The 13,642-nt window shown below is 30.0% G+C and overlaps 1 protein-coding gene across 2 annotated transcripts in view; it reads right to left on the bottom strand.

Annotated features, from left to right (window-relative positions):
• LOC127730644 (laminin subunit alpha-2-like) overlaps nucleotides 1-13,642 on the bottom strand; it is a 136,779-nt gene that overhangs the window by 79,697 nt on the left and 43,440 nt on the right. For both annotated transcript variants that reach the window (XM_052239146.1, XM_052239154.1), the window contains exons 4-6: nucleotides 2,834-3,076; nucleotides 1,656-1,715; nucleotides 478-600 (exon numbers count right to left, since the gene is read on the bottom strand). In XM_052239146.1, coding sequence (XP_052095106.1) covers nucleotides 478-600; nucleotides 1,656-1,715; nucleotides 2,834-3,076 — 426 coding nt within the window. The remainder of the gene's footprint in view (nucleotides 1-477; nucleotides 601-1,655; nucleotides 1,716-2,833; nucleotides 3,077-13,642) is intronic.

Raw genomic sequence — 13,642 nt, 5'->3', positions numbered from 1 at the left:
GGGATGCATGTCAGTTTTATGGCACATATAGAATTACAAAAAGTGGGGCACATACTAGAAAATGTTTACAATCAGAGAGTCGACAGTTTTGGATTTCTCAAAGGAGCAAAGTCCCTGTACACTCTGAATCTGCTGTTTTCATGAAAGAGGTAATTGTATGTTTACTAAAACAATGGTGCCCTTTACCTAACCTTAAAATGATTTCAAGATGAACAACAAAAATTGGATTCTATTCTATCAGTAAAATTATGTTCTATTACTTTATAATTTCTCTGTATTTGTTGACGCTTGTATGTTGCAGTATTGGTTTTTTTTTTTTTTGCACCTTTTCCAATTCTCAAATTATAATTGAAAGCAGAGACAAAAGGGGACCAACATGTCAAACACTTTCCCTAAAAAGATGTAAAATATCAAAAATTGTATGCATCACTTTTACTTGAAAGTAGAAACTAGAAGGTCCTTAATTAAAATACCAACCCTTTCTGTAACTGATGGGTCTATATATTTTGTACTAAAGTAACTTCTAAGAGTCATCAAATCAGCATTCAATGTACGAATCTTCTCAAATCTTAATCTAACATATCTGGCTGAGGTAAATTGCTAAAATTATAAAATGTTTTTTTTAATTAATCTTTATCTGTAATTTCAACATAAGCAGATTAGTTCTAGGCATTGTAATACATGGCAGAATATTCTCCCCATCCATAGCACATGTTATCAGGGCACACCTCTACTGTTACTCTTACAGTCATTTACTTGTTCTCTGTGTATATTTTATCTACTTTAATTTTTCTACTTATATGACAATAAATGATTTAAGAAGAAAGAAACCAAACATGAAATGTACATTTAATGTATACAATGGTTTGTATAATAGTGTAATCTTATTTTTTTTTTAAGTTGTCCTGGCATTTTGTGAGTTGCAACATTTCATCGATATTCTCAAAATTAAAGTGCACAACAAGGTTTACTATTCTATATTACATCTGCTACTCCAGTTTTGCAATTTGCATAATCCAGGTTAAGAACAAGATTATTGTAATTGTTTTTGTGTGATGTATATAGATAATCATCTTCATTTGGACGGACAAATCTTGCATGTCTGCAACAAGCCAATTCTTCAGTTGTCATTTGCTTGGAAGTTCCACAGCTGTACCATCCATGATTTGATCAACCGAAGACTGTAATGCTGACTCAGCGACCGAATTATGATTGTTTATTTTTTCTGCAGACATTTTTATGTTCAAAGTTAAAAGCAACTACTAGTAAATAAGCTGCCATGTCGATGGGAAATTCAAAATGAATTATTTTAATAAACCCAATTATGGTAATAACTTTTTGGCCTTTTTTTTAACACAGATTGATGTTTTATTACTTTTTAAAAGGTATTAAATACTGTATACCATAACAAAATGATTTGGTTTCCTTCTCTTTATACTTGTATTTGCACATACCGACTCTAAATAAAGCTTTATGTCTTATGTCTTATGTCTTCTCCTTTTTGGGTTAAAAGCAACTCCAAGTTGAAAAGTAAGTAGTTGCCTTCTGTAGGTCTTAATCTCAAAAATTTATAACTAATAATCAAATAGTCTAAAGATCGTCCTTATTTGAAAGATGTGTTTCTATGCATAGTATCCTAGTTTAACAAAACTTACCAATAATTTAGAACTTGGTTTATTTATACCAGGCCTTCCATTGACTAGGGAAACAAAAATCTGAAATATAAATTAATAATCAGATTGTTTCTTAATTTTCCATAACCCAAGAGCCATTTTTATCAAATTTTAGGAAAAACTATCTCACTGTGAAGAATTATCAACTCAAGACATTTTTCTTACCAATCAACGAAATCACAAAACTATTTTAGTAAGTAATTTTACTGAAAATCAGTTGCATTCCCATTCAAGCATAGCTGACCTTAAGACTGATACGTCTGTTTATTAAAATTCTATTATAAACACATATATATATAAACCTTGCCAAGACATATGTAATTTACTGTTAATTCCCACATACATTCCTTTAAGACATTTGCAGCCTTTTAATAACCCGAATAATTCAGGCCCTCCCTGTGATCGATCTCTCCCACTCATGTTAGGGCCTGAACTCTCAATACAATACATGATCTCTGGATGAGAAAGCCAATCAGCTTGAATTTTTATCTTAATGAGAAAGGTAATTTCAGGTCTTATTCTAAATGATTAATTGACAAATTTTCATTGACTACATCTATATCTTCAGGCGTTAATGTAGCTATGTAGACCAGTGGAATACATGTATAATGATTGAATTATTTGGGTTTATACACTATCACTAATGATGAAGAACATAAAATCTTGCTGTAAAGTGTGATTTTTTTCAGCTCCTTGATCTTGTTCAACTTAACCTGCATTTAGAAGGAAGCAGCTCTTTATGATAACAATTGGAAAAGTTAACAGACTGGATAAAGATGTAACAAAATGTGCCAATTCATTCACATGAATGGTTTTTCTGGAAGAAGTTTTATCTTAAAACTAGCTATAGAGTGGGTGGGACCAAATAATCTCCATGGAAATGAGATGTGCCAATGCTATAACAACTGTGTACCAGATATCATTGACCTTCCACTAGTGGTTCCCTATTAACTGACCTTATCACAAACTAATACATTGTTGATGCTGCTGCTGACACTTCCACCAGAAACAGCACAACTTGTCTTGCTTTTTCAACATCTTTTAGGTGAGCTATCCCATACCGTAATATATGATAAGTAATATTTGTGATTTCACAATAATCTAACCACTATCAATAAGAACTCCTTGTATACTGTATCTGCTAATTAAAATCTTCTTACCTCACCATTTTCTAATGGATTTATTTTTGAGTATCTAGTTGTACATATGACTTGGTCATCTGTGAGGTAGTTAGGTATACCATACGTATCTGGTAGTCCATATTCCCTGAGACAGTCTAAGCGTGTTATCCCAAAATACTGCCATGGCGTAAAATTTTCACCATCTACAGATTTTTCAAGAATCCAGTTGCCTGGACGAGGGGCATTAGCTGCTTTTACTATCACATATGCTACTTGATAGACCTGAAAAACACATAAAAGCAAGGAACATCAGATCAAGAAAGATGTACTGCATGTACAGAAACAGCTTTTAGTTAAAAATAGATGAAAATCAACATTCCTGTTGGAGTTGTTTGCTTATAATGAAATTCATTAAATCTTTAAAAAGTAAGTCTCTGTGTAACACTTTATATCATTAGACAAATGTTTTTAAGTACATTTTTGCTTAATTAAACTATAATGAATGTCTGTGGAATATGTGCTTATAGGTCCACTTCAAATGCAAGAAAGTTCTGAATTTTCCTATTGGAATTGAAACCATGGTTTATGTTAGATTTTCACACAGTTAATGCATTAAATGCAAAAATTTTATGGGAACAATGCCATGTTTAAATCATCAATATACCATGATCACCAAATAAATTTGACTGCCACTTGAAAATGAGGTTATCAACTGATTTTTGATAGTTTGTTCTTATTGTACTGTTACAACACTGTCCAAGGTTAGGGAGAGGGTTTGGTGCCAGCAAACTAGTTTAACCCAACAACATTCTGTATGTGCCTGTCCCCAGTGAAGAGTTTGAAATTCAGTGGTCTTTATGTCGGGTTCTACTGCCTGTTTGGAGAAGTCCAGGGATATATATCCTCCAGTCAATGCTTAGTGGGCTCTTAATTTAGATTTATGTGCTAAATAGTAAATACCAGATAACTTTCTCACACCTTCATTTACTTACAAGCTCAAATACAGAATGATATCTATTAAAAGGGGGTCAAGATAAAAGATTTAATTTTAAACAATTTTATTCATATCTCAGAAATATCCATTTTGAAAAGGAAATTAACCATTTTGCTACCTACGAATCAGATTTAAAACCAATATTCATGGGTATCTATATTCTAATAAACATAACATCTGTTCATCTGCCATATTAAAAATGAGTGCTCTTACAACATCAATTTAAGTCAACTGTTGAAAACCAGAGGCTGAATAGAATTTGTCCATGTGGCAACAAGACTTAGTATCTATTCCATACTAAACACTGTCAATTTTCTAATACCAAGTACATATCAAACAAGTGAAATTAACAAGGATATAATTAATATGTCCAGGAAATAAAAATATAATTCTCTCTTAAATTACATAAGTTTTTCATTCATTTTAATAATTTATAAAAACCATAAAATGGTGCTTATTGTAAATCATTTTATTAAAAATGGAAATTTCTGTGAATTATAGGTTTGATCCAGTATTTAGCACCAAAAGACTTGAGTTTTTATGACACTAAAGATCATGGTTGATTTTAACTTGTCAAATTTAAATTCTATCTGTCAAATAAATTAAATGAAAAAAGAAATAAATCAAATTAAATGCATAATTATTATTGTCAATTCCCACCCAAACTGCTTTAATGTCTTTGTTTCTGAAGTTAAATATAAATAGAAATATTCTCTAACTTAATGGCATGATATTTAAATGGCAAAATGTCATAAGATTTCATGAATTTATTTTGCTTTTAAACTAAGTTTTCTCAAGCAAAAGTTAAAATGAAAACACATAAAAATAAGAAAACCTATTAAAAGATTTAATGAAGAAAAATCCCCCAATCTTTAATGTACACACTAAGATGCACACCTGTTTTATAACTTAAGAAGTATTTTAATTATATAATAGATTAAGTACTTTGAATATAGTTATTCTAGATTTTAAGTTTTACTTTTATAAACAGGAGGTATGGATATTAACATTATAAAACAGGAGGTATAGATATTAACAGTCATACCTGATTTTGTGGTTACCTTTAACAAACTTATAGTCTATTTCTAAATCATTTACCTGCAACCCTGGCAGTCATTCATAGATGTGTGCTTACTATTGACAAAACATTTGAGGTTAAAAATCTCAATGAAACCATTATAGAAAGGTAAATAAGCATTTGTGGGTGTCAAAACTCAATCGAAGTGCAGTTTTTTTTTTGTGAAGGAGTGAATTCCTGTATTTTATTATTCAACTTTAAATTAGATGTCAATTTTGTGGCATTCTGTTAGACACAAAGGTAAAATTACTTTCACTTAAGTTCTGGTATGCTATTTTGTGTCAAAATGTTAAATACCATAATAAAGTCAATTTCAGCTTTATCATGCTAAAATATGATTAATGCCTACAAGGAATCAATCTTCACCTTTTTGCACTAGCAAAATGAAAACACTTACAATGTTATGAAATACATTTATATATTCTAATAAAATATATCATTAGACAGGGTTGAGGTACAAAAATTTGGTAGGACTGTCCTGAAATCTGAGAACTTAAAATTTTTTTTTTCAGTTTTAGAGATTTAATAATAGTAATAATATTGCAAGCCCTAAATGTATTTTCATATAGTTTGATAAACTATTAAATCAAATATTTAAATTTTGCAAATGTAAATATGCTTTGGATATTCACCATCAAAATGATTTTTTTAAGAATCAAAATGAAAAAGCAAAGACATTAGTCAGAAAAGAAAAAAAATGTTGATTACCTTTTACAATTTTTGTACAATAAATATATAACATTTAATGTAAATGATAAAAAGTTGTAATTTTCATTTCATGTGTTTAAATAAATGCATATATAAGTAAGTTTTTATGTCAGCTGTTCTAAAAGGATTTCACTAAATGGTGTATATAAAGGCAGTTTTAGTATAAGAACAACCATTTTTGAAATGACTTTTGCTAAATAGTTTTGTCTATGTCACAGTAAATGTATGCCAATTATATGTATAGCCTTTCCAATTTAATGCCTAAGCAAGAATAAAATTTGTAATTACATTACTAACTTGTCATGGCAAACTAAATTTTACTTGGGGTATTCTATCATGTCTATATGATGGGTAAAACTCTTTTTTTTTTAAATTAAAGTGGTGACAAGTACATTTTACACAAAAATGAGACCTTCCTATGTAAAAAATCTTCCCTAACTGAAAAAAGAATTATTATCATTGGAATGTTGTACAGAAATCTAGATTAAATCCCCTGACTTTATAAGTGGGGGTTCAAGTTGGAAAATCTTTGTATGGGGGCTATTTACTACACAGACAAAACATCAACTATCAGCAGTTAAATATTAACAAAGGATTAACTGATTGTAGTATCATCAGTATTTTATTACTCTTCAGTCTACTATCAGTCACAATGATAATCTTAATAGTGTGTAAACATTGTAAATATTCTTATAACTTTTACACAGTCATTAAACATATTTCTTGATTCTTGATTTTTATACAGGGTAGTTAGTTTTCAAATGTCTCATTCATTATTTTTTATTTATTTTATTAGGATTGTGGGGTCTCTTTAGACTGTATTCAGCAGTTAACATAAATTGTGGCACATAATTCAATCTTCTTCTTTGAATTTATTGGACTATTTTGAACTTGGAAAAAGTAATGTATGGAAGGCCCCATAAATAGATTGATTGTTGCCATAAACTAGGGAAATATAATTTTTCCAAGGGTACTTCTTTTTATGGATTTCATTAGTAAAGGCTAACGTTTATTAAAAAGTGTTTAATGAAGTACAAATTTCCTATTGGCTTGTATTCAGAATTTGCCAAAACTACAAAATTAAGTTTCTTCGAAAATATAGTTTTTCCTCATTCCATAATTTTTACCCACAAAAATAAAACAATCCACAATAGATGACTTTTGGTTATTTGTGTCAATCTGTTGCTGTCTACATAAAGCTTACATCTTTTTTTATTCACCTATAATAATTTATCAATTTGATAAGAAAATACAAATTAACTGGTTCCCAGAAGAAATTCTTTACTTTCATTTGGTCCCCTTTAAATCCCATAACAATTACTATAGTGTTTTTCCCACATAACTTAAAAGTTAAATAATAGACATAAACATGCAAAAGTTTTTAATGGAATTTTCTTACAATCAAATTTTAACTTATTCAATTCATTCTAATGGAGGTAAAAATGACACAAAAAATACTAACTACCATACTGATGTATATTCAGACGTTTTCATCTTACACAGACACCCCTTTGATAAGCCTTATGATACACACAGACTCAGCAGTCTGCATTTAATAAGGACATCAAATCAGGCCAATAGCTGTCCTTTTTTTAACTGTTTCATCTTTTCGCATCCTTAATAGCTGTAACCATATGTGCATTTCTCATTGTTAAAGACATCCCTGTCATTTGCATTTTGAAAGATTGTTGTCTCACTGGCAATCAGACATCAGCATTCCTCTTAATCCATACAGAAAAGGAAAATGTCAACATTTTATTTGGTCAATATACAAGAAAATGTTTGACCTTTTCAAGGGCAATAATGTTCTACTGTGCACCCTTGCTGTGATTGTGAAAAGATCAAAGTCCTCTTCCATTTAATACCTGACACTCTTTGAAGTAGGTTCAAACCTTATATATAAAATAGAGTGATAAATCATATGCTGAATATGGCTTTCAAATAAGTTGTTAAAGGGCGAAACGGGTGGTTTGATAATTCTACAATAATCTGTGACAAAAGAGGAAGTATGGATATGTCATGCACCTTTTTATCCAAATAGTGAACCATGCACTCAATTAAACGAAAAGTTCCAGATTTATTATGCAATTAAAAAACATGTAATCATGTAAAATTTAATAGTAAACTGTATTATAGGTGTCTCTTTCATCTTTTTAATTATATTTAATTTAAATTTCTAGTGACAGAAGGGTTTTATTATCATGCCATGGTTAGATCTTAACAAGCAGTGTGGTCTGTAAATTAAGCAATTATCTATGTACAGAATGTAGTTCAATTTCAAACTGTTAAAGACATGCACATAGCAATTCAGATATCCAATATAACCTCTAAATGTAAGCCGGCATGGAAATATTCATAAATGAAATAGCCCAAATAAAACATTTTATCAGTTTTTGAAGACAAATTTGGATAATCTGTATTTTTGCATTTTTGGCCCACTGAGGATTAGACCTAAGGCAGTATGAATTTAAGTATCAATAGCTTTGACTAAAAGATAATATAGAATTTCAGGATAATGGCAATGATTCTGAAAGAAGGTGATATTACAAGGAAGGATGTCCCACAAACAGTACAGTAAAAGAAGCAAATCTATAGTAAATTCTTTTGTAATCTGACTGATAAATTTTCTCTACTTATTTTAAAAAGAAAGTAAAAAATGCATACAAAGCAAACTAGCTTCTGACTAAATTTAGATAATATTATACAAACAGAAGAAATATGACATGGATGTTCATTAGATAGAAGCTATAATACATTCAAAAGACAACTTTTAAATATGTATATATACTGTAACAAATATAATAAATACCATTAATAACATACACTGCTGTCAAATTTAATTGAAGGTATAAAGACATTCTAAAAGTCATAATGTCAAAATTAAAGTATGTTGATAACATTAACTGACAAATTCAGGTCATTTTATATTTCTATTTTTGCCCAGACTATTTGTGGCCATCAAATTTAACTGTTTTAGATATAATCCAATTCAAAGTTTAAATATTTGATGACTAAATATAACATACCTGTAAATTTAAATTAAAAGTATAAAAATCATTTAGCATTTAAATATATATGTATATTTATGACAGAAAAATACCTGGAAAAACTTTCCTATGATTTGTTTAAAAAGTTAAAAAAAAAAATTTTTTCAATAAAACATCAATTTTCCTGTTATTTCAATTCACATAAAATAAAATATTTTCCTGCTGGCTTTTCAGATATGATCAAATGTTCTGTTCACTACATTTATTTAATTTTGTATTAATTGTTTCTTTTAAGTTTATCATATATCAGAAAAACTACCTTTTTATTGAAAATTACAATGAAATCAATTCAAAAACCACAAAAGCAAGGATTAACAAATCAGATCAAATAATGTCTAGACAGTCCTTAGATCATGTTTATGTATTTCTAACTAGCTTTTAATGGTAACAAAATACCCTCTCCCTTTCCCACCTAGACCATATATGCTGAACAATAAATGTGTAAATTTACTACTGACTGCAAATTAGTAAGGATATGATGTAAGCATTTACAATACAGAGTTTCATGAATTGCTTGCAAACAATTGACTTATCAATTCTTGCTGGTGTGCATCATCCTGAACCTCCTCAAATGTCTCCATTTATCAGAAAAATTATGATTTAGGGAACATACATCTTTTTATGCTCCCAGAAAAAAAATCTAGAGCATATAAATCACTTTGTCTGTCCGTCCTACCTTCTGGCTACTGTCCAAAACTGAAGCTTTCCAGTTGTAACAAGAGTGCACACGCTGAAATGTCTCGCCTACTTTACTGACCATTGATTTTATGTTGATAGTCCTAAATATAAAGCTTTATAACAAGTATCGCATCAACTTAACTTGATCCAAGAAAATGAGGTCAAGGTCAGATAAACCAAACCAGAAATACATGTACACCTTACAATCATTGTATACACCAAATATAGTTAACCTACTGCTTATAGTTTCTTAGAAACGAACTTAACCTGGAAAACTTAACATTGACCATTGAACCATGAAAATGAGGTCAAGGTTAGATGAACCATGCCAGACAGACATGTACACCTTGCAATCAATCTATGCATTAAATATAGTTGACATATTGCTTAAAGTATCTAAGAAAGAAACTAACCATGGAAACTTCACATTGACCAATGAACCATGAAAATGCGATTTTGTCATTTTAGACTAAAATGCGATTTTAATTTTTGCGATATTGAGAAAAATCCTGTTTAATTCATATAAAAAATTTCAAAATGCGATTTAAATTATTGCAATTATAACCCTGTCACATTTTTCACAATAATAAAAACATTGCAATAATTTCTGAATTTACAGTACAAAGTATGAAGCATCCAGGTCTTCCACCTTCTAAAATATAAAGCTTTTAAGAAGATAGTTAACGCTGCTGCTGCCAGATCACAATCCCTATGTCGAGCTTTCTGCGACAGAAGTCGCAGGCTTAACAAAAATGAAACTTATATCAATGGAAAATATAGGGAAGGAAAAGAAGCCTGTTGATTTTTGAGTCAATAGGTCAAAGTTGACAGTCACTGTTACAAAATATATCTTTTTTTTAACAAATGCTTTCGTCATGAAATCAAAGCTGGCCCTCTTGTGAAAAAAACATCCATTTTTGATGGTTTTTAGTCCTATATCTTGACCTGTTTGCTGTGAGATTGCTTGCTGCAGCTTGCATTGACAGTGGGCTTCAGTGAACACATGAACCAGAAAAGTGCTAAGCTCTAATGAAAGTTGTTGTGGGTATGGCAGTCTACAGGAGGACCAATCAAACCAAAATCTGCACTTTTCTGATTTTTTCCGATTTTTCTGATTTATTGCCCTTACAGGATCTGGTAGCAGGAGTAGTTGTTCCCAAAGCTCATTCATATTATTGACACATTGAGAAGTTCTATTCTTGCAGGTTAATTTCTGACTTTGGATGTTCTGAACCCCTGTACTGCTTTAGACATACAGAGATTGGAAGCCCACACCTCCAAAAGGGTCCTTTGTCTCTGATGTTTGAATTTTGGTTCAAACTGCAGCTTAAATCTGGATAACATAACAATGAATTGCCTTAATAAAGTGATGAAACATTATCCAACAGATAACTTCTAAAAGTATGGAAAGCCATTGGAGCCCCCCAAAAAAGCTTTGGGAAAGTACACAATATTGTGGCCCTCGCATGGTAAGGATTTAAGTCTGATTTTTTTTAATCAAACAACTAATGTGATTTTCATTTTACATCAAAAGATTCAGACTTTCAAAAGAGGCAAAACATAGCTTATTTTTTAAAAGTTAAAATGTAGGATCCTTACAAACAGATCCAGGAAATCTCTGGTGTCATCATTGTTCCAATATTTATCAATAACTACTACATAATCAATGTACAGTATACAGAAAAGTTATCACTGACATAACTACTGTAGTCTAAGGCATCAAATCTCACAACTACCAGACTACAGTAAGATCCACAATCACATGGCCTTAAGATAAAGGTGTAACTTCATTCGGGGAAAACTATGATAATAAGCTTCATTAAGGAAGTAATAACAAGATATTGTATCTTGGTCCTGAAATAATATTCCCATGACATAAGTATTATCATTTATAAACATTCCTACTATGTGATGTGTAAGTCAAACATAATGGTATGTGTCAAAACACCTGTCTAATGGTCAACTTTCAAAGTCCATCAATAAAAAATTGTATGTTCTACTGGTAGATACAGCTTATAGTGCAATACAGATCATTTATTTATGTTTAAAAAAAGTACTTCTGTAATACAACTACAGTTGAAACAAGCAAGTAGCGGCACCTCATACTGTATGTTTATGATTTTCTTCTATAAAAATCAAATAACCGTAAGACTGAGTTCAATGTGTCTGTCTGAGTAAATATACTGTTCATTCTTGGTCCAAAAGAGTTTTAAAATAATTTCTCAGCAATCATAATAATATATCTTCATGGGATTTTCTAACATGCAATATTTCCTTATGCACAAATAATAAAAAAAATGATTGAATATGGTGTTTTGGTAGTCCAGACATATAAAAATTCTAATAGTATGTAAGACAGCCTCTTAGGATGGCTGGTCTGAAAGACTATTTGCTTGACTAACATATCATTATTTGCAGTTTTATCTGTAGAAAAATATACTAATTGGAATTAAGCCCAAACTCAATTTGTAACTAACAAAAAAAGGTAAATATTTGCTCACATGACAAAATGTAGAAATGACTGTTGTATTTCTGAAAGTCACAAGAATTGAAGGACAAGGATAAAATAGTACACCGGTCACTTTATGGTGGAAGCTTATGTATATGCATATAAGCCTATGGAATGGCTAAAATTCACAGCCAAAAAACCCTTATCTAAATAGTGTCATATTAGAAACAAATCAACAATGCAAACTGAAAGAGACATAATATTTTAAGGACTCTTAGATTTGTTCCAAGCTTAACCTTGGTATGTAGTACTAAGGATACGCAGTAGACTGACAAAGTATGTGGGAAATTTACGAACTTAACATAATGTATAAAGTGCTTCTTAATGGGAGGATTATTTTCAAATTATAAACCAAAATTATAACTTTAACCCAAGGTTTGTGAAATTTAATGACGGGTTTTCAGGTACATTTCTTATTTTATGGCACTTAATTATAAGCAAAACATGTTAATTTCCAAATGAGTATAGTTCTGTTGTTTTTTTATTTATCATTATTATATGTTGACTAATAACAATAAATTTATCTGAATCAGAATACGGATATGTAACACAAATGAACCTAAAGAATAAATGTCACCAAATCTGTCCCTGATAGTAAGATGTTATTCCTTGGTTTCGTTTCAGTAAATCATTACATTTTATCATATTCCATAGAAACATTTTATGAGTTTTTACATGTAAGAGACAAATATATAGCTGAAATCTGAAATTTGTAAAGTACATAATAGAAATGCATTTATAAAAATTAGGCAATTCTTTCAAAACTTTCTCCATTGCAAATGAAAATCTAAATTTAAAATTTTACAAATTGAGCATTAATTGATAACTATCAGAATAGATTTTCTTTTAAAAAGCTTTTCTGTGAATGGTTCCTTTTTTATCACATTAATTCATGACTTTTATATATGCTTGAAGTGTCTGGAGTAAAATCTTTTTGCTTACAAGGGAAACACTTGTGTCTGAGAATTTACCTTATAAATGTGTTTATATGTAATGAAATTCTTTTCAATATTCATGGAGTTGATTTAATCTCAAAGTGATATATTTCCTCAATAAACACAACAGCTAATTTATTTCAGATAGAGATCAAAACCAAAAGCTTTGATAAATAGATTTAAATGAAAAAAGAATATTAATGAAATTTGGATTTACCTATCACTTAGTTAACTTTACAAGTGGTGTAAAATAAAAACTTTAGACACATAGTGATTTGTACCGAACCTTATCAAAGAACTTCTTTTTCATTCAACAATAATTTCAGAATGGGATAACAGAAAAAACTCAAACAATGACAAAGTACACATTAATAAAACATACATCACCTTCCCTCAAATAATGTAATACACGAATACAGATCCAGAACTTTTGTATTTGGTTTTCTTGATTCATAGGCTAACTTGAACCTTTAGGCATAGGGAGCTTAGTAGCTAGCATTCCTTTGTGCCCTAAGGAAATTGGATTGTTTATTATCATTTAGTTTTTGCATTCTGATAGGGAAGGGTGTAGAGAGAGTACCCCTCTCCAATGGGGATAGATAAATATGATCAAAGTTATCAAAGTTTTCTATAAAGGAAATTTTTATATTGTTGAATGTTTGCATATACATTAATCTGTGAACACTTCAAAAAGCTCTTCAAATAACATTGTAACCTATATTTGTAATCTGGCTTGCAGAAACCGATTCATTGAATGGTCATAGTAAAAATATACCAATAAAATTTATGTCCTACGGTAATTATGAAGAAAGTGTTTTTGATACAATTATATTTTACAAAAGAAAAGACCTGAAGTTAGTTTTACCCAGAGATCTTAGGATAAGAGGATTACAAATTAA

This window comes from Mytilus californianus, unplaced genomic scaffold, assembly GCF_021869535.1.
Source record: "Mytilus californianus isolate M0D057914Y unplaced genomic scaffold, xbMytCali1.0.p SCAF_1, whole genome shotgun sequence".
In the NCBI taxonomy this organism is placed as follows: Eukaryota; Metazoa; Mollusca; class Bivalvia; order Mytilida; family Mytilidae; genus Mytilus; species Mytilus californianus.
Note: the sequence above shows the minus strand (reverse complement) of the source record. Positions and strands in the feature narration are given on the sequence as shown.